The sequence below is a fragment of the Coloeus monedula genome, assembly GCF_965178545.1.
Source record: "Coloeus monedula genome assembly, chromosome: 10".
Lineage (NCBI taxonomy): Eukaryota > Metazoa > Chordata > Aves > Passeriformes > Corvidae > Coloeus > Coloeus monedula.
This window is the reverse complement of record NC_138790.1, coordinates 13,430,931-13,457,064: the sequence shown is the minus strand read 5'-3', so window position 1 is coordinate 13,457,064 and position 26,134 is coordinate 13,430,931. Positions and strand designations below refer to the sequence as shown.

General features: G+C 38.5%; 1 protein-coding gene across 1 annotated transcript; it reads right to left on the bottom strand.

Moving 5' to 3' along the window:
- Positions 1–4,653: 4,653 nt before the first annotated feature.
- Positions 4,654–24,627, bottom strand: CPB1 (carboxypeptidase B1; the record flags this gene model as incomplete). The annotated part of the gene is made up of 11 exons (XM_082288087.1): positions 24,179–24,627; positions 23,999–24,074; positions 22,279–22,403; positions 19,830–19,929; positions 19,153–19,254; positions 17,787–17,888; positions 15,315–15,425; positions 15,146–15,236; positions 14,244–14,446; positions 6,078–6,162; positions 4,654–4,841 (listed from the first exon to the last, which is right to left on the bottom strand). Exons 1-11 carry the CDS (start codon positions 24,247–24,249, stop codon positions 4,654–4,656), a joined length of 1,254 nt encoding a protein of 417 aa, XP_082144213.1. The 5' UTR covers positions 24,250–24,627.
- Between the last annotated feature and the right edge of the window lie 1,507 nt (positions 24,628–26,134).

Here is a 26,134-nt window from a genome sequence, read left to right as displayed (position 1 = left end):
AGTTCTCTGAAAGTCTGTACCAGATGAATGTTCCTTTTGAACCCTTTATTCATTCCATTTCTGGGCTCATTTAAAAAAATCATTGAAGAATTAATAAAAGCTATGTGTAAAATTACATAAAACCCCCTTGGTGAAATTCCAATGTTTTCTAGAGCATTCACGGCTTAGTTTTTGAGTGAAATAACTGTTGATTTCAGTAGGCCTGAACTTGTTAGTTGAATATACCACAAGGAGGACCTACTTTTCCTTTGATTTTCTCCAGGGTGGGTGAAGAATTTGTTCAGAGACCTTTGTGGCATTACTGTGTATAGGCCAGGGAGGAGAATGGCGGACAGAGGTTTTTTTGTCATATATGGGGGACATTTTTTTAAGAGAAAAGGATCTCAGAGTCTAGATTTGAGACACATTAGAATATTATGCTAAATGTGCTGAGCACTTGAACTTCTAAAACGTCACATGTGAGGTTATTTTCTTTATAAGGAAAACATCCTATGACCAGGGACATAAACCTATAAGTGAAAAGCTTTTTGCATCTACTGCTATATTTGCAGTTTCCTAATCTGGGTGTGTTGCACCTCTGCAATGGGGAAGAAGGAGCCATGTTGATCAGTTATGATGATGCAACGTACATGTCAGCAATGACATTGCTGTGCTGCATGACAGCACATTTGTCTTTTGAGTTCTGTTTGCCATTTATAAAATTCACTAGCATCTCTTGGTTTTTGTGGAAGGCTGATTAGGTTCTGGGCTAACTCTGGTAGGAGCAGAGGTGCTCTGAGCTGTATCACTTCTGGACATGAACTGCGATATGGAGCCATACCCAGTGGCTTCACTCTCTTACGTCAGCAGCTGCAACACAGGGATCTGTGGGAATGACAGCCATTATTCCTGAACTGTTATCTTTCCCCCCCCCCCCCCCCAATTGTACCCTAATATATCAGTGTATTAGAAAGAAACCTGAATATTTGATTTTTCCCCATGAAGCCAGGAAATTGCAAGTTGATTTTTTTATTAAAGCAGCGTGATTCATACTTTCCTTGAAAAATTCCAGCTAAGCATCTTACGTCTTCTGCTAAATGCTGCAGGAAAGGATTTCAGTGCTTGTCAACCGTTAAAGTCTTGAAGAAAAAGGTTTAGATGCTTGGCTAGATTTCCCTGTTTCTTGGCTAAGCTGTATATATTCACTTACTGATAGCAAATTATCTGTTTTCTGTGGTTGCAAAGTTTGCCACAAGTAGCCTGGCATCCTTCCTGTAAAGGACAAGGACCCAGTCCCATTCTCAAAAGCATTTGGCTGTTTCCTCTTCTCCTGTAGTAAATGCTGTATGCAGCTGTAATGCAGCTGTTCTGAGTGCAGCAGGGAACGCAGAGACAACCAGCTTCAATGCACAGCCCACATCTGTCCTTGGAAGAATTCAAAGTGACAGGAAGCATGCTGAGGCCATATGTCGGCAAAGCAGAGTGCAGAGCAGGCTGCACTGTAAGCACAGGTTTAATAAGGCTGCACTGTAAGCACAGTTGTGTCTGGATCATTAAGAGCAAAAGTTGCCTTCTCTGAATCACCATTATGTGTCAGCAGTTGCTTGACAACTTTGAGTGAACTTGGAAATACCTTCCCCAGAAGCTCATCTTTAAGTCTCACACAGCCGTTGGGGCTTAATTTCATTTCATTTCATTTCATTTTTGTGTGTGAGTTACCTTTTTATATGTTAAAGGCTTAAGAATTTGTAAGTGTTGCCTTTGTTAAGGGCCTTTGCAGCTGTGATCTGTACTGAAGGGACATCTCTGCTAGTGATCTGGTATCTCCAATATCACTTCTGTGAGACCTGGCAGAGGGACGGTACATTGTCTTTAAAGCACTTCATCAGGTCTTAATCCCTTTTGAGTTTGGGAACACTGAAATAAATTGGCTGTTTGAATGCATTTGACTAAACAATAGCTTAATGTGAGAAAGATGGCATCTTTGTGATGTGATTCTTAATCAGGAAAACAGAATGTTCCCTTTCTATTTATCTGATTAAAGTAGCAGTATAAATCAAACAGGAAAAGCTGAAATTGTTCATCTCAGTCCTTGGTTGACCTGTATCAAGCAGACATCAACAGGATCACACAAAGCACAAAGCTGGTTGCCCAGGGCCGTGTCCAGCCAAGTTTTGAACAACATCTCCAAGGAGGGAGACTCCACAACATTTCTGGGCAACCTGTTCCAGTGTTTGGGTATCTGTGATAAAAAGGTATTTTCTTGTGTTCACATGGAGTTTAATGTGTTTTAATTTGAGAATAGGTAATCAATCAGTTTTGCATGTGAAATTTACATGTTTTTGGAAAGTGATGCTAGAATTTGAAGCATTGTGACTTCTTGATGAACTTTTGCTTCCTCTCCATGTTTTCTTTCAGTGTCTCTGCACTAGCAGCTTACCTGCTAGCAGAATGTCCTTTCCTGCTTAAATTTCTCCCATATATTCTTTGGCTTATGTTCCAAGCTGCATGGATGATAATACCACATTTGATTGCTCTTCTCTGCATCTGTATAATTTGCTCAGCAGTGCTAGTGAGTGCCTTCTGGGGAGAATTTAATTGATAAAGCTAGACTTGTCTGCTGAAAATGAGGAAAGCATAAGGTCACCTAATGGGAAGCTAAGGCCAAAATATGAACTTCTGGGGAGAAGGCACAGAAAAGCTGCAGATCACTGCCTTGCTGTGACTTGATTTGTGGATGTCAGAGCCACCAAATGTGTACCATATTCTGCCTCAGAGTCACACATTTAAATTAATTGGGGTAACTCTAATGCTGTTGGAGCTGCTGGGTGCTGTGACCTATCCCTCAACTGCATTTGTAACTGTGTGTTTGCTTGCCTGCAGTCAAGTGCCTGCCTGTTACTGGATCATAGAATCATAGAATGGAATCATTAAGGTTTGAAAAGATCTCCAAGATCATCAAGCTGACTGAACTTGTCAATTACACCATAGTACTAAGTGCTGAGTATCAACAATTCACATTGCAGTTGGTGTAAAACCTGTGACATCTTCCCAAATAACAAAGTTACAGTCAGGATAGTCCCTGCATGGTTGCTAATACTTACTTAAAATTAGCCAAAATATTTTATATTCCGAGAAATTTATTTTCCTGTCCTTTGTGACATGTTTGGCTCTGGACAGTATGTTCTGCTCACATCCTGTGCTATTTTTAGTAATGTTGATTATCCTTCCCCCCACTTCTATTGCAAAACAGAATGATATGTCTTTTTATTGGTACGTGCTACTTTCACACATGGGTTCAGTTTCACCAGTGATCAAAACCAGATGGATCAGTTGTGTGTGAGGAGTAGTTTAATCTCAGTGCTGCTGGGCTAATTGGAGTGGGCTAGTGGATGTGTGCTTTTCTTTTTCTTATACACATCAATGAAAGAGTAATTTTAAATTGGACCCTGTCTTCCTTTTTTCTTCCACTGAAAAGGGACAAAAAGGGAGAACATCTAGTTTTTGACAGGTCTCGAATTTGATTATTTTCTTTGGACAACCATTTTCTGTAAGATTCATTCCTGGGCTTCTGTTGACTAGATTAACTAAGGACCTGCCAGAAATAGGGTTAATTCCAGGATCATCAATGGACAGGGGAAGTCTCTGTTTAGAGCTTCCAGCAGTGGCAGGGAGATCAGCCAGGTTCTGTGTTGACATAAGGTTTTTCCCTATCATTGTGCAGAGTGTGTCCCATATTAGGCAAACTCCAAACAGCATTAATAGATGCCAAACACATTTTCTGCAGCTCTGTGGGAAAGATGTCGAGTAGCAATTTATCACTTTCACTCACTGACCCAATCAGACCCACATTACCTGTACAGAAAATTGATTGGGAGGGGATAACTCTCTACAGCTTTTCATGAAAGAAACAGTTACTCATTTATCACCAGTCTTAGTCTTTATGGCTGTTTATGATTCTTCCACTCATGACAGTAGGAACATGTGGGGCCCCAGGAAGTACCAGGACTCTGAGAACATTTTGGGAGATGCTACTGTAGTGAGTATGAGAACCTTAGATGCAGGGTAGCATGATTTATATCAAGTTTTGGCCATTAATAGTAATTATAATTTTCATGACTGAGTCCAGATTGGACTACCAGTGACCTCAGATCCAAATTATTTTACAGTGATGGGACAGATCCAAGGTAGGTTTTGAGAAAATTCTAAAGAGCGCATCACAGCTAACATAATTTAAAAAGTATGTGATGTGAGCTTCTCCTTGCTACTGTTGCCATTAAGGCAATGAATGTTTGGGTGAAAGTCCATTTATGTGGATCACCTGGCTGTTTTCCTTTTGGTTAACAGGCAGTGTAAGCTCTAATGCTCAGCCTGTCTTCTATGTGTAAAGATAATTTTAATCAATAAGGCGACCTTTACCTTAGTTTGATTAATCTTCTTGTGCTCTTTCTTTTTCAACCCCCCGACTATGGACAGTGCCTTAATAAAAATGTTTTATTTCTCTTGAATTTCTAAAATTTCTCTTGAAAAACTTGTAGTTCTAGTCACCTGTGGTGGACTAAGAATATGAATAAGAACATTAGGTATAGAGAAATAAAAATGTATTGTTAGGGAAGAAAAAAAAGGAAGGCTGCTTTTTCTAAAGCCTACTTTAATAGTTTTTAGAACTCTATTCTAATACAAGTGCTCAAGGACATAGTTGGCAATATATTTAACAGCAAGTGAAGTCTCTTCACAGGTTGGCTTTATCTGAGATTCAGGGAGAAGAAAACCATATCTCCCGGTGTCCCGGAGCTCGAAAGTGAAAGCATACTTGATGCCTTGATCATAAGCCCAGTCATCAGAGCCCCCTGCAGCAGGATCTGTTGGTAAAGAAATGAAATAAAGCTTAACTGGAAAAGAGTGGCTATACATCAAATGAGAAATACTTTGGAGTCAAGTCACATAGCCAGGAATGCAGAAAGGACAGATAAAAAGAAATATTCAGTGAATTGATTGATTTATCCTGTGCATGGGAAAGCTTCTGTGTTTTCAGGCCATTTTTGAGCTTTTTTCCAGCTGATTTGTGCAAGCAAATGTAAACAAGCTGAACTGCTCCCTCCTTGTCAGTATTGTGGAGAAACCATGGGAGAAATGTCTAAGGAAGAGGAGAATGGCACGGTTGCATGGGGGTGTTTAGAAAGGCTTGGTATCAGAAGCAAATACTTGCTCTCTGTGTGACTTTTTGAGGTTCACAGAGATATGAAAGAACACATATCTAGGATTTCAGCTCCATCTTTTTCTGCTGGACAAATAGTACCCTCCCTTTTCAGTAGCTGATACAATAAAAAATCTCTTTGCTAAGGAAGGAGCCTTCAGAATTGCCAAGCATCACCAAAACATTTCTAAAGGAAGAATCTCCATAAAAATTGGAAGAAACTGGGTTTTTTAAATGTTTGGGGGAGGGGTTAACTATTTGAGGAAGGAGAAACAGGCAAAGGAAATTAGTTTCCATATTAAACTAAATTAAGAGATCTTAAATATGGGAGATATTAAAGTTCTATAAATCTAGATTTGGCAGCCTCAACTTGGCTTTTGGCACTGCAAAGGCCATATCCGCAGCTGAGTTCCCAAGAAGGGTAGAATAATTAGTCATAGAAATTGCAAATAGCATTGCAATTAGTATGTGTCTCAGAATACTATGCAAAGTAAAAGAAATTTGTGTTGCTAGAGTGGTTGAAGGATTCACATCACACAGTGCAATCAAAGGATTCACATCATCTTTGACTTGGAGATACTGGAAATGCAGAAAATCTCAGGTCAACATTTTTATGTTAAATCTAAGTTGTGTATGATTTAGGAATTCATGCTATGCACATGAATTCATAACCATTTTACTACATCACTTTGCTTTCCAGGGAGTCACACACTTCCTGGGATCCCTAAGGAATAAATTATCCCAGAATTTAGAAATGACAGATCCCATATATACCTAGTATATGCATGTGAAGAAGGAAGGGAACTACTTAGAAAGAGGAACAAAAATCACTAAAAAACTGCATTTTGTAGTCCTAGTAGCGCTTAATATAGATTGTTAGTATATTTAGGTCAATACTTACAGATTGTTTCAGCTCCCGGTCCATATGTATATTCAGTGTTGTACAAACTGGCCAGCTCTTTGGAAGCAGCCCTTGCTATGGAATTCTGTAGGAGAAGAAGAATGACAAATGCAGATTTTCAGAAGCTTTCTGAGTGAATCTAAGCAACTACGTTGTTGAATAAACTGAAAAGCCATGCTGGAGAAGTTTTTATGTGAAAACTGTTGTTCACCTCTCAGTATGACTAGGTGTCAGTAGCTGACAAGGCCCAGCTTGTCCTGATGTTGTGAAAAGAGCTTGGCAGTAAAGAACTCGTTCTCCAAGCTTTAAGAGTGTGCTCCAGTCTGTGTATGGTCTGTTGCAGCCTGGTGTACAGTCCAGTGGGGTTTGGACAGATAAGGGGACAAGAGGTAACAGCACTTTCTAGACTTAGAAGAAGCTTGTACAAGGTTAAAACTAAGTAAGGAACCTTACTTAGAGATAAGAGAATCTTAGGAGAGTGGTAAAAACTTGGTACAGTAAATTGCAAACATACAATAGCCTTTCTTTTCCTTCTGTTCATGCAGCCATAAATTCAGAGTAGAGTCGCCTCAGTCAGGGGAGTTGAACATTGATACAAGTGGAAGCAGATTAAGGTCTTATAAATATTAACAGCCTAAAAAGGCATAAATTACCCTGAAACCATATGTAGTCTCATTAATTTCAATTCATTTCCTGTGCACAGAGGGACTCTTTCAACTCCCACTGATTTCAGTGAGGGTTGGATCAGGCCCATCAATAGTACTATGAAGCTCTGTGTGTTTGCATTAAGGAAAATTACAGACTTTTCTTTGGAACGTGTGGCTTTTCCAATTCTTCATTATACAGCATGTTGGTAATAAAACATGAAAACTATTACTAACAGATGATAAATATGAATGATTTTTGAAAGCATATGTTCAGTGTAAGAATAAGCAATGGGTTGCCATATATTTCTTTATAGCTTGCAGCTGAATGGCTTACTATTCCAGGAATTTCCTCAAGCCCTTTCCTCTCTGTGGGTTACACTCTGGCTTACTTCCCAGTGGAAGATATATTGGAAAATATTATCTGTTCATCCTTATGCTTCAAGTGTTCCTCTGAATTACTCAAAAAGGCCTATTGAGCTATGTGTTTAGAAAATTTTAGTTAAGTGAGAGAACTTTCTTAGCTTCTAAAAAACAACATCACAACATATTTGCATTATCACTGGCAGCCTACTCTCTTGCAGAATTCCCCCTTTAGTTGCCCCATTCCCAAATGTTTGGTTTTGAACATTTTAGAATTATGGGAGTTTGCTCTAGGAATTTGTGGTCCTTTAGCATTGAAGGATATTTAAACAAGGCAGACCAAAGCATACCTGAAGCTTGTCTTTCCACCTATAACACTGGCTGTACTTAAATGTGGGGTTTGATTTCTGGCCTCTCTATCACATAAAGATGAGCAATTGCAGGAAGAATGTTGTTGCTCTGCATTTCACTATCTTGGATCCAGAGCAATTGGAGTAGCTGAGGTCTCTCCTGTGGTCTTCTTTATGTTTGGTTTGGGTTGGGTTTTTTCTTTCTTTTTTAATCCCTCAACAAATTGATTTTTTTTAAACCCATAGTAATTTCTAACACATGTTGAGGGAATTGTAGAGGTTGGAGTCTGCTATCTGCTAGTGATGCCATGTTTTCTTCAGCCATCAGTTGTTTACAATATATACGTTTAATCAGCCTCTGAGATTGAGTCAAATCTTCTCTCAATAGCAAATGAATTTTTAAATGTAAACTGATTCTTCCTCTCTTCAACGGTATGCAAAGTGGAAATAAAATGTGGAAAGATTGTCTGATGCAATATGTAGACCTGTTGGTAACTGGTATTTGCTCTCTCTTTAGTAAACTAAAGTAGGGACAATAGAAGAGCAGAGCTGCTCTTTGGGGCCGTTTCACCCAAGGCTTTCCTTCCAGCCAGCAGCCAAATGGTGGCTTTAAATCATACCAGAACAGATACCGGAAAAAATATGTCAGGAAATCTTTTTACCTGAGGGATTTTTTTATTATTGGCCAGGAAGTTGTAAAAACAGAGATTTGTAGAAAGAGCAGTTGAAATTTCCAGCTGTTTGGTGCCTAGAATCCAAATAAACAACTTCCTCAAGCTCTCCAGGTGAGATAAAGGGGTGTTTTAAATGACCCTCTCTAAGTGAAAAACATGCCTAAGCATTATGACTTCATCATGAAATGAAGCTTTATCAGAAGTTTTGATATCTTTTTGTTTTCCTTTAAGTAACTCTCTACCATTTACTTTCCTAGGAGATTTACAGTCCAAAACCTAAAGGTAGAAAAATAAATTTCAACTTTATAGGAACTAATGTAATTTCTTAATAATATAATATAAACCAGCAGGAATAATATGTATTAAGTAAATACTTGTGAGTATAAATACAAAATATGAGGAAAATTTGTTTGGTATTTTTTTCCAAAATAGCTCAATTAGTCAAAACAGTCCATAAGAAGGAAATAATAGGGAGGTCTTTGCAGACGTATATAAATATTGCCCAATGTTTTCCAAAAGGGTGAAAAGTGGTTTAGGTTTTCAAGCTTGTAAGGTATTTGGAGTACACCTGCAAGGAGAAACATTGTTTTCCTTTTGACCTTTGAGGATATTCTTTGTTGTTCAATGATTTTCTACACTTCTTGGCACAATGGGCTTAACTGAATTGTTGTGGTTTGTTTGGAGTTTGTTTGTTTGGGGTTTTATACTGTTAAGAATCCCTCTTTTGTAAGGAAAATTTTGGAGAGATTTATAGTAGCAGAGAAGCAAGTGGCGCCCTGCAGCCAAAGAAATAACTCCAGGGTAATACCTTGTAACTGGGAGCAGAAATGGCTTTGCAGCTTCTGACTCCCAGCTGAGCTCTCAGAGCTGGTCATTTCAGCAGAAGGTGGCATTTCCTGCACTCATCACCCATCTGTGTTTACACTGCAATTACCAATATTTTGCTTGATCTTGTGTACAGAGTGCGTGGGCCAGTGAGACAGCAGAGTTGTGTTCTCAGTTGTCATTATCTTTCATAATTAACAACCTTCAAACCTAGGGTTTTCAGTTATTAGCTTTTAATGAAAGATGTGGTACTGGCTTTTCTTTCTCACCACATCCGGAAGTTTGGACTAACAAGATAAATTATCAGGCTAAGCATATTTTGTGTGTTAATAGGTTATTTTTATGGGAGCATCTCCCTCATTTTATTCTTGTATCATCAGGCTGGATTTGCCAGCGAACTGTAACCATTTAGAAACACTCCACAGATGTTGATTATGCAGCTGCTGTTTGTGAACAACTCCCTTTTCCCTCTCAATCTGAGAGTGGTCTGGAGAAGCCTTTTCACTGCTTGACTGGACCTGTTGCTCTCTTCCCTCACTGGACTGCAAACTGATTTGCCCAAGCTGTATTTTCCCTTCACCTTGGTCTTGTGTGTTTTACTTGTAAAGTAAAATGACCCTCAACTTCCTTTGTAATGAAAGTCTGAAAATGTGGATTTTCTCAGTTGGCTTTAGCCAAGTGAATCTAAACTTCTGAGCCTTCTTGTTTTGCCAATAAAAACAGACTCCCTCCTCAAGGCTCCATGATGATGTGTAATTTAGTTCACTGTTCTGTTGTTGCTCATGGTCAAGCATGTGCTCCAAGAGCCCAGGGAATCCAGCCAATGAGGACTTCAGTGGAATGATTCCTTTTCTTTACAAGCCTGTTTCTCTGTGACAGTACTAAAGAAATTGGTCCCTGGTGAGAGGGTTTCCAGTGCAACTCAGTTAAGGTAAATGGGCCCTACACCTGTTGGAGACTCTTGTCTATCAGCCAGATTCACCCATGAATGTCAACTGGAAGATGCTGCTACTAAACACACCCTTTTCACAATTGTAAGACTGCCAGTACAGAACAGTTCTGTTGTGGTAAACTCAACAGAGGAGCTGTGAAGCCAATTTCAAATACTGCTTTGCTGCCCACTTTCCTGTTTGTTGTGCTTCCCATTTGACTTTAACAGTATTTACTGTAGCAAGTAGTACAATCACAGTAATGCAATCTGTGCAATAGCACAGATACAACAGCAGCAGATTGCAACTGCTCATTGGCTTGTCGGAGTCTCTTAGATGTAGGATTTTTGCTATTCAACAATTCTTACCCACAGATCTTCATATGCCTTAAACATATTCAGAACTTTACAACCAGGCACTAAGTTAAATAATCAGACTGATATTCACAGTGTCATGCTAAATATTTGAAATTCACTCTTGCAGGCTGCACAGACTCTGGGCATATCTCTGCTTTCTATGTCCTAGAAATGTCCTATTTTAAGCACTCAAGAGGAAGTGAAATGCTAGACTGACCCAATATGGAAGGTGAATTTTGATGAGGTGAAACAACAACCCATGTAGCCAGAATGCATTCAAGTAATACAGACTGGAATTATCTTGGGTTGTAAATAAGTGTAATATTCTGCAGCCTGTGAAACTGTAATAACACACCTACTTTAATCTGGTAAGTGAGTATGGGCTGGCTGCAGAGATATATTTGGTGCTGAGTTTAACTGAGAGATGGAATCGAAATGGGAAGGAAGGAAGGGCACTATGCACATTCCTCTGCTCTCTCAAACTACAGTTCAGTGCCAATTCAAATACAAACAAGAATTGATAAAGCTAGATTTGTCTGCTGTAAATGAGGAAAACATAGGGTGACCTAATGGGAAGCTAAGGCAAATATATGAACTGATTAAAAAATATGGGCTGAACTGTTTGTGAAAAGTCTGATTAAATATGTAGTTCTTTATTGCAAGAGGACAAAAATGTGAATAGTAAAATAAAGATGAAAATAATCTTTTTGGGGTGTGGAGAGATACTGGCCTTGCCAAGCATATTTTCTTATTGTGAAAAGCTAATGCTTCTGTTGCCTGCAGGAGAGGGATTCTAGTGTGTATTCTGTGTTCAGAGCAATACTCCAGGGTATAGTAAAGAATGAGCTAAGAGGATTGTGAGGCAGACAAAATGTGATTCTCCAAAAGGAGGACATATTTCTTCTAGGGTGTCATCACAAGAATATTGTGTAACTTCTGAGAAATTCCTGACCTAGATTTTCCTGTCTTGTGTGTTTTTATTTTTGTTGTTTGGATAACAGTGAAAGTTTTGTGCAGCTCCCCACATTGTGGGGAGCAAAACAACAACCCTGAATAAAGGGAGACAAATTTAGGGAAAATCCTTGTGAGCTGTGGGATTGATACCTCACAGATTCTCTTGCATCTCAGGGGAAGAGTGGGAAGTTGTAGGAAGGAAGGGACATACTTGACTTTCATCACATTTTACACCCCAAGGCCAGGCATGGTTGAGGGATAATTCTAATCCCTGGCTTTAAGTAAGTTACAGTAACTTTGAGGTGTTCTGATTTGCTGTAGCAATGTAGTGGAATATAAAGGGGTTCTCAGAGTGCCCTGTTCTACCTGAGAAACCAAAACAGTTTTAGGCCTTCTGGTGATTTCTTGAGGCTGTAAACATAAAAAGTCTTTTGAGCCCCAAGGACACACTGTTCACTACATGTTCAGGGAAGGAAGGTACAGGTATTCTCTGGGCCTTTCTCTTCTGCAGACTTAGTGCCTTCAATCTCAAATTACTCAATTTTTGCACCCTTCTATATCTCAGACATTGGAATGCAACATAAGCTCCATGGTATTATGTTAGCTTTCATTAAATACAATGGAACAAAATGTTATTAATGATAAGCAGACGTGAGATTTTGTTTAAACATATGTCCAGTTGCTCACTGAAAGAGATAAGAAATTGCAGCTATATTTCCTTTAATTTATTAGATCTGTCAGGGTAAAAATAACATCTAAGATAAGATAATGGCACTATAAATTTTGGTTCTTCATTTACAAAATGATTTATGATTATTTTATTTGCCCAAACAGTATCTATTAAAAGTCAAGATTCTCATTCTTCAGTATTTCTCCAAATTCTAAATTTAGACAGAACTTTTAGACATTAAACACAGCAATTGGCATATAAAATAGTTCCTCTTTTTGTAGCTGTCTTGTCTCAAGAAAGTACAGTTGTTGATTGAAAATGTTAAATTTTCTTTAGTCACATCTTAAATGAGCACTTGTGAACCTGACCCACAGCCTGTGGAAGTCAGTTTTTCAATTTAATTCACTGACATTGGGGTGCATAAGGCCCTTTCTGTTTAATTATCTCAACTATAGGCTGTGTTGATTGGGTGATACTCTGATCTCATTGTCCAAAAGGACTCTTGGCAACAAGTCTTCCCTTGTTAAAATCAGATACTGCACAAGTTGAACACCTCTAGGATCCTGCTGTCTCTGTTGGTATCACCAACAGAGGAAATAATTTCCCTTAATTAAGATGTGAAAAGCACTCATAAGGTCACCTTGTCATGGTGGTGAGATTTGTGGTTGCTCTGTAGAAGAATATAATGGAACTCTATCTGGTATCAGTGTGACTCATTTAAAATATAGGATAAAGTGATATTGGAAAGACTAATATACAAAGTGAAATCAAATGGCTGAAGAGGAATATATGTCCTGTATTCCTGAGCAATTTAATTTTTATGCTCTATGGTAACAGCAGAATTGTCTTCTATGGCAGGAAAGGGAATTTAAATTTTACTGCATATTAGAATAGAACAGTGACAATGTAAAATTTAAATTTAGCAATTTTAAAACCTAGCAAAGCACATAGGTTCTTTCTTACTGCTAAGGATTGTTTTAGTAATGAGTTATCAATGTAAACTTTTTCTATTTAATACTCTGAGAAACACACTGTACTTTTAGTTACATTTCATCACATTTGCTCTTCATTCAAAAAATGGGGAGAGAATGTCATGCAAATTTTTGACAAATAGGGACTTTGTGATCTTGACAACAAAGCAGCTTCAAGTGTTTAGTGCTGTTTTATTACTTTAGACTGAACTGCAATGTGTGAATTATGAAGCTTTTGTAAAAAATGAAGGCAAGATATATCACTCCCTGGAATAATTTCAATTACAAAATTCCTGGAATATAAATTAAGAAAACAAAATCTTCCTTTTAATTTCATCTTCTCTTTTCGGCTGTAAAAAATCTAACAAGAAAGTTCACTCTTGGCCCCGGTTTGTATTTGTGTTCAGAATCAAGACATGTATTTGGGAGCACTCATAAATCTGTCAAACCTGCACAGCAGAGCAACACACAGTGTTGTTGCCTTGGACTTTTGGCAGCATCCAGGAAAGAGGGGGAATCAAAATGTGTTTGTTTTCTCTTGCTGTGTTGTTTTCCCTGCCAACAGATTCTAATTGCTAATATTCCAGAGAACTGAAGTCATTTTATTATTCATGATTGTTGATTCTTGGCCTATGAAATGTTTACAGCTTTTATACACATTTAATAGTCCTAGCCTCTCTATCTGTTTTTAAGGAGCAAAAGAAAAAAATCTTTCTTAAGTGGCATTATATTGTGGCTTTTCTCTAGAATTGATAAAAGATGAATTGTCCTATAAAATACCACATTCATCCTCTCTTCTAAATAAAATGTTTATGTTTAAATGAGGGCCCCTTGAAAAGGGTCTCAAAAGGGAAACTTTTCACATCTTTTGTAGCTGTTTTCAATTATACTTTTGTCAAGAACTGCCTCATTGTCCTGACCCTGTACCATCAGGAGTTTCATCATTTTACTTCAGTGAGGACTAAGGTTCAGTAGAAAGTGGTAGACAGAGATCCTTGCCTGCTGTTGATACCAGTCGAGTTATTTAATAGTTATTACAGTCTACAAAGCTGCTAGCTTGGCTTACAGACCATAGTGGTTTTATGTAAAATATTAAAGGTACACATACAGCAACCTCTGGAGTCAGGAAGAGGCAGTGCTGCACAGCAGAGGGGATTTCTGGATGGCATGACTGGAAGACCAAACTGACGCTGTACCAAATTCATTGCGTATATGGAAATTAAATAAAGCTCTTAAGTTCATCCTGTGCTTGAGCTATCTTGAAACCATCATGGTTTCCCTTGTTCTTGCTAAGAAAGACTAAAATATCTTCAAAAACTGGTGGTGTGGATTCTTTCCAGATGTTAAAGAAACTGCTTAAAGGGACCTAAGTAGCAAGTGATAATTTTTGCTTATTCTTTTCATTAAGTCAAAATGACAAAGAGACTTACCAGTTCCTGGTAATCCGGTGGCAAATTGTAAGTGTATGAATAAGGAAACAGTAGCAGCTGGGAATAGGAGTGAATTGTCAAGTATGCCTTGATTGTAGAAAGATGTTCACGAATAAAGTCAGCCAAAGCCTTGGTCTCCTTTTCAGACTCAGGTGCAGAGCCACAGTAAGTGGCAGCACAGGGGGATTTTGAGGCCCCAGTAGCTGAGAAGAAAGGTGAATTTAATGAGTACTTAATGAAAAAGTGGGTTGTTAGGAGAGTCATGTTACACCACTTTTGTAGGTAAGCCTTGGAAATCCTGCTAATACACATGTCATATCAGAGGAGGGAATATTTTATGGCATAGTTAAGACACTGGGAAACATCCCATAGCAATGAATAAATATGGCCTTTAGAGTGTGCATAGGTGGAAGGACATGAATATGGATGTAAAGCCCTATATTATGGAAATTATTTGGGATATTGATTTGCTTCAGTACTCTACAGTCCTTTCCTTGCATATCTTCTCAATTTCTAAGGCACTTCCATGAAACAGAGAAGTGGAAACCACTCAAAAGAGACCTCTTTCCATGAAAGCAAGCTCCTTTGGTTTCTGTTCTGAGCTCATAGCCGTGTGTGTGTCTATATGTATATGTATATATGTGTGTAAGTGTAGGTGTATATATACACGTGTGTGTGGATATGTTCATGGAAGTAGCCATACTGATGATGCTAGTAGTCAAAGTTTGGCTTTTTTTCCCAAAACAGCGCTAAAAATTAAACACAATCCACTCCACAATGCTCCAATGGTGGCCTTCAGTCAAGCTGAAGCTGTACCATCAGGTAGGGGAAATCCATAATTAAGTATATTGGCTATTGCACTTGTATATAATTATTTGCAACTCTTGTTAGAAGACACTTACTGCACCAGCCAGCATCAAAATTCCTGTTGGGATCTGTCCCAATGCAAATGCTATTGGCATTTTTAGAGCGTGTCTTTCTCCACATGCGGTCCTGTAACAGAATCATAGATGAAAACTAAGAGTAAGTTCTGACAGTTGGCTCTTCCAACAATAAGAAGAATGTACTTACATTTGTCCAAGTGTAAATGTAACCATCAATGTTAAGCACAGGCAGAACATAGAAGTCCAGATTGTCAAGAATTGTTGTCATGACAGTGTCTTTTCCATAGGTCTCCACAGCCTACTTGGAGAAAAGCAGAAAAAGCTGATGATGCCTTCACAGATGTGTATCTCCTGTGTGTATGTAAGGGCCTGGGTCTGGAATCAATGAATGTGGTAGGTAAAGTCATCCAGGTCACTCCAGCACATGAGATGGCACCTCTGTGATACTACATGTGCTAGTTTTGCGCTGACTCAAACCACACTGGTGTTAGAAAACCATCTTATGCTGGTAGATAAATTATAAGATGAAGGAATGTTGATTTTGAATAGGATGATAAATCACTGGAAAGAGACTTCCATTTACTAGCTTCCTGAGTACAGACAGAACAGTATTCCTGTCCATATATATTCCTGCATCCTAACACCTTACAGGTTTGAGTTTAATTTATGTGAGAAGGAAAAATCATTATTTCCATTTTCTATATCTGTTGTGCAGAAATTTCATCAACAACCAAAATTATAGACAATATTTCTAAGTAGCATCCTAACTCATTTCCAGTCATAATTCTGTGGATGCATTTATTCATAGGGAGGCAGATTTTTCCCTGCACTTTTCCAGACACATGTATTGAATAACAAACAGGAACTCCTGCCCTATTCTGTATATCCTGGTTGTTTATAGCCTGGCACTTGCTATGCTTGTTCACAGAGTCATATCAATGTTGAGAAACCATACAATGATCATGGAAACTTACTCTAAGTGTGTTGCACCCATGTTTTGTTTACACAGCCATAAAGGACAACACGGGGAAATGCAATGGAGAAAGGCTTTTTTTTCCTGTAACTCACAAATAGGAGGGTAGGATGTAAAATCTAGAAAAGCAGTTTCATATCACTTGAGATTACTTTTCTCAGGTTTTATTTTACCCTTGTTATTGGTGGGGTTTTCCTTTTTTTTTTTTTTTTTGTTCGTTTGTTTGGTTTTTTGTTTGGTTTTTTGGTATTGTTGTCTTTTTCTGGGTGGGTTTCTTTTTTGAGATACATATAACAATCCACCTTGCTCGTGTTTTTCTCTATTTTTTTTTACTTTTATGTCTGGAAGCAATCACAGGTGAAATGCTGATGGTGCTCAGAGGTCTGCACTTCTAAAGCACTTCTGCCTATGGACACACTGAGCAGAGGCACTGCTGGTGTCAGGTACACGCATGAATTAAGTGACCAGACAGTGAAAATGACAGCTGCAGTGACGTGAATTGCTGAGAGAAAAATGGTACCACATACTGTCTGCAGCCTTATTAGGCACTAATGAAATCATATTCCCATTGGCTCCACTGAAATGTCACTTCTAATTTCCACTGCTCCTTACACAAAACCGCATGCCTGTCTGATAAGACTGAGATTATACTTGCCACCAAAGCCTCTGCCAGCATGGCTGGTTCACGTGGATTGGCTTTCCTTTTCTTGGGTTTTAAATTCCAGCTGCTGCTTCTGGTGTGGTTTTTATTTGTTTGGTTGGTTTTGTTGGTGGTTTTTTTTTAATCTTCCAACAGAACTTATTACAAAATTTGAGATTCAATCAGTAAGTTGCTCTGCTAAAGTGATTGATCTGCCCCATCTGAGGGGTAGTATACCTGTCTCTGTGAAGATGACTGTGCAGCATTTGATAACCCCCACCTGCTTTACAGTGGTGGTGAGAAAGAAAATATGAAGGACATAACATTGTTTAATTCAAGACCTAAAGTATCCCAGACTGAAGTGAAGCTAATTTTCACCGGTGCAGCTCTTCCTTGAATATGGTTTCATATTTTTGCACCCATTCTGTACAGCTGGAAGTGGCAGCTCGAAGGGATGTATATGCATTTCCCTCTTCCTGAGTGGAGCTTAGGAAGCTTCATTTATAGTCTTCCTCCTTTCTTGGGTACCTTTCCTCAGTGCTGAGCTGGGGGTAGGTTTCCATCCTCTCTGTTGCCTTACTGAATAAAGCTGGTTGCAAGAAATCCACCACCTGGCACTGCAGCAAGTCAGCTGTTCTGAAGTGCATTCAGGTGCCCTCTGATGTGCCCTTCAACTTCCTTATTCCTTATGTCTGTGTACAGAACATGGCTATGTTTATAATGTTACTAGAGCTGTTTGCTTTTCTCTCACCTTTCTCTGACTACAGGTGCAAAAAAGAATTTACAAATTGTGTGAGTAACCCTAGTAGTTGCCAGTACCTCTTAGACATGTTTCAGGTTGTTTTAAGCTGCTGAAAGATTACAGGTCCAAGCACAAAGATCTAGTTTAGGTAGTTACACCCTGACCCTTTGAGGTGAGAGAACGCATGAACAGACACATATTTAGAGGGAGAAAGGCGGTGGCCTGAGCTCTTGTTGCTCTTTTAAGATTTTCTTAAACATAGTTGCATTCTGTAAAATATTTTTTCATCATTAAGCTTACTGACCTCTTTCACAAACCACTGGCAGAAAGCAGGGCTGATCCACTCTCTTGCATGGAAACCACAATCCATAAAGATGGCCTTCTTATTTGGACCGCTTTTTCCCATCTAGGAAAAAAACAACAAAAAGAACCACCCCAGGGCTTGAACAAAACAAATTGTATGCAGAGCAAGTCAGTCAGCTTGCTGACCTAAAAATCAAACTTTATACAAATATAGCATTCCTTGTTTAAATGGAAATCTATGGAGTGCTCCCATCTGTAGCTGACCATGGTATTCAAGCTAAAACAATACTCTTAATATTTTCATTTTTATTAATGTAGATAAACTTCTCCCAATTATTTGATTATTCTGCACTGTTGATTTATTTCCTGTAGTATATCTAAAAGTTCATCTTATATGTTTGAATGATATATTATTGTAAATACTTGTGCATTTTGGGGCAAGTACTCCTTATCCTTTCACCTTTATTTAAGTTATTGTTTTATTAATTCATAAAAGTTATGAAAAAAAAAGTCTGTGGTTTAAACCCAGCTGACAACTAAGCACAATGCAGTAGCTCACTCAGAGCAAACATGTGGGCTGAGATAAGCACAGTTTAATGAATAATAATAATAATGACGATGATGAAAAGGAAAATAACAAAACCAAAGAAATAAACCCCAAGAAAGACAAGTGATGCAAATGAAAGCAATTGCCCAGCCAGCCCCCGTGCAGTGACCCTGACCCACCTTCCCCCTAGTTTATCACTAAGCATGAGCCGTGTGATCTGGCATATCCCCTGGGTCAGTTGGGGCCAGCTGTCTCCAGCTGTGTCCCTTCCCAGGTGCCATTCTCCTGGCTGGTGGTGTGAGAAGCAGAAAAGGCCTTGGCTTTGTGTAATCACTGCCCAGCAGTAACTAAAATATCCCTGAATTATCAACACCATTTCCAAATCAGCACAAATCCTAAACAACCTCCTACAAGCTACTGAAAACAGAATTAACTCTACCCCAATCAAAACCACCTCAAAATTACATACAGTGAAGATAAAAATTTGTTTCCTATTGCCAGAGACTGACATTTATAGATGCTTTTAGAACAAATGCATTTACATACAACAGATGGAGAGAACATAAAGGTAGATGATCATTCAAAAACTCTCAGGAGTGTGATTGAATTTATATGTCTGAACTTCTAATAATTCATTATGCTACTTTAAAAAATTATAAAATTGGAAAAAAATCATAGTAATAGTAAAATATATTAGATTTTCTGCAAAATGTCTATTACTTTAGACATTTTATTAGCATCACTGGTGTTTTACTAGACATCATAATCTTGCAGAGGTTAGTAAGGGAAGAGTCTGGCATGGAGAAATCAAGACACTTACTTTGAGAAGGTACATTGGCCGTCCTTCGTATGTTTCCCCAATTATACTACGAGAGACAAGGTCTGGGTTCTGAGCAGCAATATCAGCAGTCCAAGCAGCTATCTGTTTAATAAAGAGGTTAAATCTATTGATGTCTGTGTTCCTCAGGTCCAGAATAATTAATTTGCAGACTTTAAGCCAGAACAGTCTTTCTGAGCATCTAATGTGGCCTAATATTTAATACAGTTTGTAGATTTCCAAGGAGCCAGTGCAAAGATGTGAAGAGTAACATGGCCACGATTACATGTCAGGAAAAATGAGCATGGCTGTGAAAGAAGGAGGAAGGGGGCAGAATTTATGGTGGGAGATGAAGAGCTTGAACTAAGGCAAGGAATGGAATCGAGTTGTTTGGCAGAGAACATGGGAGAAGTAGTGAAAAGAAAAGAGGAAATTACTAGTGAAGCATCTCAGCCTGGTCACTGTATTTGTGCCAGGGGTTCTTTGCAGCACTGGGAGCAGAAGTAGAGGAAATAAGTGTAGGTTATACGAACTAGCTCAGTAACAAAGAGGAAGGAGAGTTTGGAGGCATTATCATATCAACAGATGGAGCAGAAGAGGAAAAGGGAAGAAGGCTGGAAGCACTTTGACTACAGAGGCTAAGGTACCAAGCTAAAAACGTGGTAAATTCTAGATTTTACCGTGTCCCAGTTGTTGTACTTCTCATAGCTGTGCCTGGCAGTACGAGCTTTGCTGTCAAACTGGGCATCCAGTGCAGCCTGCAGGTTGTCAATCAGAACTCTGCAAGAAGGCACCACGAAAAGTGTGAAGAGAAACACACAACAATCCAGCACGAAAGTAAGACATTTCAAGGTCCGCCCAGCATTTGGGCTGCATGGATTGTGAAAGGAAATGTGGGCAGGTTGAAAATAAAGTATATTAGTTTCAAGTTTCAACCTATGTCCTGCCTCAACCTTGCCACCAGAAGGACCAGGGAACTATAGGCTCCTGCCAGCTAGCACCTGCCTTACTCCCATACTAACAAACCTCCAGGGTAGCAACAGTTTGGTTTCAGAAAAATGGCAATGCTGAGATAGAGTGCGTCTAAAAATGAGCTCTGGGCTGATTTTACATTGCCAGTTGCTTCTGCCTCAATAGGAAAAGGGCCCTCTTGAACTTTTGGCACTGAAGGAGAGCTAGACTGCAGCAATGTTTCAAAACTGTGCAGCAATCCAGGGATGTTTGCCTGGTGAAATTCCATGTCAAACCAAGCTTCCAAAGGTTAGATGTGGTTTGACAGCTCTATTGCAACATTATCCATCCTCCAAGCTACTTTATTGCATGTGAGGTGAGCTATTAAATAGAACACACAATTGCAAAAAACCTCAACATCCTGTCTGGATTGGTTGGATCTCTCCTGTTCATCTTTCCCTGGGGCTGACACAAAGGCACAGCTTATCACTGAGTATGCTCTTGAGGACCTTTTGCTTATATTTCAACCTTGGCTATCAAAAAATGAAGTCCTCTTGTTTTTCCAGTGCCCGTCTTAAAACTCTTACAAATCTTAGTCATCCAGGATATGTCCTTGATCATTTGTGATTTGGATAGTGGAACAGGAGTCCAGTTTGTAAGGCACCAGCAGCCTTCGGAACAAACAGTGCAAATGACATTATGTCATGTCACTGCAGCTGCACTTCAAAGGAATTATAACAGCTTGGGTTGTCACAAGGACAATCCACTCAAGTTTGTCAGGGACAGCTTCCAGACATTCTGGCCTTTTGTTGCAATCAAAAGATTTGTGCATGGACCTGAGGAAGTTCATGAATATTATAGGAAAACTAACACATGTAGAGTAACTCCTTTGCTAAAGAGGAAATTCCACTGAAACTGGGTCCCTGTGCTGTATGTGCACTGTGGGATTATTGAAAACCATTTATTCTAGAGTGTTTTTAGATTCTGTTTCTGCAGCAGCATCCAAATCAGACATGATTGACATGAGGCCAGTAAATTTAGGGACGGATTACCTTTGGATTTAACAGATCATGAAAGTTGTCCTGAGAACTGTGATGTCCAATGAAAGAGTTGGGTCTCATAGCAACAACAGTGGGGCTGAGAGACAAAAACTCCACACTCAGTGGAATGAAATAATAAAAATTTGATCAAATAATACTGACTTTCAGTGTCAGAGTACATGATGTTGACAGACTATACTTTACACATCAAAGAAGCCTGATAATGGAGCTGGGCAGAGCCAATTTGCAATGCTTAAATGGAGTGAGAGGAGAAATGAAGACAGACAACCCCGCTCCACTCCAGCTCATAGTCACATCCTCAGTTTATGCTTACACAGTGATTGGAAGATATGAAGTGAAGCACAGGATCAGGCAACTCCTTATTCTCTTTATTCTTCTGTTAGTGCTACTCACTACGATTCTTCTGTTCCCAGTGGTGTGTAATGTGGCAGTGTGCTGTTTCCTCCACTTGTGCTGCAGTCGTATTCAGTCAACTCGGGCCCTTTTACTTCTAGGTAATATACACTTAAAAGCTCTCTCTTTGGAAACATCCTTGCCATGGATCTGCTATGTGACTTCAGTCAGCCCAAGGCTGTCCTGGGAATTTGCTTTCCACTCTTCCTTGGTCCTTCACCTGGCAGCTGTCTTCTGTCTGTCACCTGCTGGATTCTTTGGCCCTCTAGATATTGTTCTGCAATTCAGGGGGGACCTGCTCATGGTGGCCCTTGGGACTCACCATTTAATTTTCTAGCTTCTGTTCCCTGTCCATTTCCCTCATCTGGTATGTTTTCTGGCTCTTTCTAGACCTTTGCTACATTTTGTCTATAATAGGAAATATTTCTATCCCCCTCTGTACTCCAGCCTTGTGTACTGCAGTGAGCTTTCACCTCAGGGAAATTCTGGTACTGCATCTCTGCTTCCTGCCTCTTGCCTCTATCAACATTTCATCTTACCCCTTCAATGCACTGTAGTTACAGTCCATTTGAACTCTCATAGGAAAGCTAAACCCAGTAGAGGCACACAGGAGGGATGAAGTTTGTGACAGCAAAATCAGTTGACCAATATGAAAAGCTCAAACACATTCTCCCTGGTATTTAGTCCCATTCTCTTCAAAGTACAGTAGTGAGAACAAACTTACTGATACTCCATTCCACTTTCTTTCAAAAGATCTTCAACATCAAAAGACTTTTCAGCTTCAATTCGGAAATCAACTTGCATTTTTGGCCTTACCAGTGTGACAGAGTCTGGCTGCCAGAAGTCAACCTGAAAGAAGGCCAAATGAATACATAAACAAATAAACACCTACATGTTGCTGTGATTTTTAGGTTGGTGCATGTGTGCTGGTGAGGTTGTGATTAATATACTGAATTTCATGCCTGCCTTGTTACACTGATTCAGCATTGCTTGCCACAAGTGTCAGGCTAAATTTTAACTGGAAATTGATTAAGAAGATTTTATTAGGCCCCGCATTTTATATGGCAGAATTCTGGAGATGAGAGTGACAATTGACAAATGTCAAGTATTCTCCAGCATCTGCATTCATATAGAATTGTGAATATTATAACTATATTTACAACTTCTTTCGTTCTTAAAGCTTTGTTTGTTTTTTGCTCAGGTTTTTGCCTACAAAAGTTAGAGAGAAATTAACTCAATATCAGGGATGCAGTATCTGAATATTTTACATAAATCAGCTAAAAAAGACTGTTGTCTGTATGAGTGCTTTTAAGATGTTTCATTCCAAGAGGGCAACAAACAAAAGTGTTATTTCTACTTCACCTTTTTTTGCTGAAGTAAGCATCCAAGCCTCTGGATTTAGTGCCCTGTTGAAGGCCAATGGAAACAAAGGTGATTTGCCAGCTTGATGCCTTTTCACCCTTTCATCTCATGAAGGTAAAAGAAGTTGGGGCTGGTTATTAATGAATTATGTGTGATCAAGTGAGGTGATTGTTCCAGAATATACAGTTACATCAGTCCTGACTGACTGCTTTGCATAACAATGGTATTTCAGTGATCTTTTCTTAAAAGAAAAAAAAAACCAAGCAATCCCTTGATACTTCACATTTAAAAGCAAGCATGGTATATATTAATTTTCTTAATATTGGCAGCACCATTCCAATAGTATGTTCTTCTACAGAAATCTGTTTCAGCATGCTGTGGTAGTCTGTTGATAGGTCTCCACATCTGTACTTCGTTAAAAATACCATCCTTTCATCCTACAGCTAATGGTGTCTTTTTCACCAACAGCTATTTTACAACATCAAAGCTGAACAGAAATATTGAAAACACATTTGCTGTCTTTATTGTTTTTCATTGTGTCATTGTGTCATCATATATCTACATCAAGGTCAGTGAGAAACATGCAGCTTAGAGAGAAAGGAAGCTTTAAAGGAAAGTCAGAGAAGAAAAGATGACATGAGAGACTAGAAGCCAAAGGAAAATTCATTTTGCTGGGAATATAATTTTTCAGATTATTTATATGAGAAAAATGTTTCACCTGTAATGGTAAAAGTTTTGGTAATTGGAATTTCCATGATTTATCTAATACATTCTTGAAAGCACCCCACACTGAATACAGCATTTAAGATTTATTTATTCTATTAATAAATTCTGATGGGCACTTTGACATTCAGACTGGGTAAACCAGACTTTCTAGGAAGGTATTTGAATGTTTTGTATAGCTGTAATTTTATCAACTTGTCCTATTCCTTCCGAAGAAGCACTCCAGCTGACTTGACTGGAATCAAGATTAGGTCTTTAATTCAGTAGCAAGATTTTTTTAAAAAAATATGTCTGTTATTTGAGCAAAAGGACAAATACTTCTTTCAAGTACAATCTAACCACTTCCCCAAGTCCTTTACCTCCATGATGCTGGCAAGGAAATTGAGGATTTCCACCTGCTCATCAGTCTGTGGAATCACACGAAACACCTTCTGTCTGTAAGGGAAGAAAAGGATTCGATTTAAAACAGGTAAGGCATTTGAAAGCCTTTTGATCATGCAGAAGAAATCACAAATATAAAAATTGATGTCTGTTCTTACCCATCAAAGGAAAGATCCTGCAGGTGAGCAGAAGCAGATGCAGCACCTATGAGAACCAAGAGTGCCCACATTTTTACTAAGAAAGGAAAAATAGACACGTTTTCTGTTCTCTTGTGCTGCTTTTATAACTTGTTTTGTCCTGCTTTTTATCAATTATACACAAGAACAAGCCACTGATCAACTGATAGATTATGCCATTGGCCTTGTTTTATTTGTATACTATTTACAGTGTGTGTTTTCCTCTACACCTGTGAAAACAGCTGAAAGTCTCACAGGGACCTGGCTAAAGAATCTTGCTATTTGAGCTGGATAAACTCTTGATATGAGAAAGTGAATTTAATTTACTTTGTTATTTTCTGTTTATGTGAATTTAGATTTTTTTTTTTTAATAAGTTGGCTGCTGAATTACAAACTTTATAATATTGTATTGTTACTTTATGTAATGGTAGGTGTCCATCAGATGTTGTTGCAGTGTGCCTGGTCTTAATCACAGTGTTCCTTTTCCTGAATAATATAGGTTTGACTTTGACGTAGTATTGTCAAAGAGGAATATACCAATTGGGACATACCAATTAGCTTTTTTTTTTCCCAACAGAGAAGGAAAGTACTGAACTGGTTCTTTGGTCACTTCACTGGAACTTGAGTCAGGTGTCTGCAGAACTGAAAGCATACAAATTTCTAGTAGCAGTAGAGTTGTACATATTACTCCACATAATACAGCCTCTGATTCTTATACATTCTCTAATTTCATCATGTGTGGATGAGAGGTAACTATCTTACAGGTTAAGCAATACTGTAGACATTACATATATGCTAAGAAGATCAAATGAAATGTAGTCATACAAAAGCATTTTTAGCTTTAACTTTCATGTTATGCCTACTCTGAGCAACAATGGCGTGTTTGCATCAGTGCACTTGCATCTGTTTAGTTTTCATTAATGAGTACTTGGCATTGAACACAATGTTAATTATCTGTTGATGTTGTGTCCTGATGTGTCTGATGTTTTCGACAGGGAGCCTCTAAATGAATCAGTGTACAAATAAATAAAGAATGGAATTTATGAGCTCAGTTCTGTCTTCTGTTATGCCTAAGTAACCAGGCAAATTAAAGGAGTTCAGACACAGATAATCTCTACATATATGTGTATTAGATAGTATGTGAAAATTTATTAGAAAAATAATATATATTCATCTCAGATTAAAAGATGTAGTTACAGTTAAAAGGTACAGAAATTTTAATTGTCATTGAGCATTTTAAGAATGAGTGTGGCATCAGACTTGACACCTAATTTTTTATGAGGTTCTCTGGAGTCAACTCCCTAAAGCAGCCTTAGATACAGAATAGCTAGAAATATATTTTTAAATAAATGTGCAGTTCATGCTTATCAATATGACCCATAATTAATACTTTCCTAAAAGGAGAGTCAAAAACTCTACTGGGCCTACTTACAGAAAACTCTTTGCCAAACCATAACATTTAAACTTAGGTTGCAATTAATGATCTAATTTGTAGCACTGCAAGTTCTTGCCCAGTAATAATCTTATTTAGAGACAAGTTTCTGAAGACGGATGACATCAGGAGCCGTTCTGACTGTGTCAAAACAATACTGCAAAGTCTTCAGAAGTTTTAGTTTTATTATGATGAGATCATCACTGCAGATATTGGTATCAAATAAAAGGGTCTGATCCCATAAAGACAATTGCAAACACAATAATGTGGAGATGATCAAGACCAGATCTTACAATGAATAAATGATCAGGAGAAGTAATCAAACAATTTGCAGATGTCATCATTCCCTGTTGAGAAGCATTTTGGAAATAGAAATTGCCAGATTTCAAAGTCTGAGTTTACTTTTAGTAAATTTCTTCCTTATTCAAGCAGTTGGAGATGATGGGGTTTTTTTGGTTTTTTGTTTGGGGTTTTTTTCTCCAAACAATCAGTGATGCAACATCTAC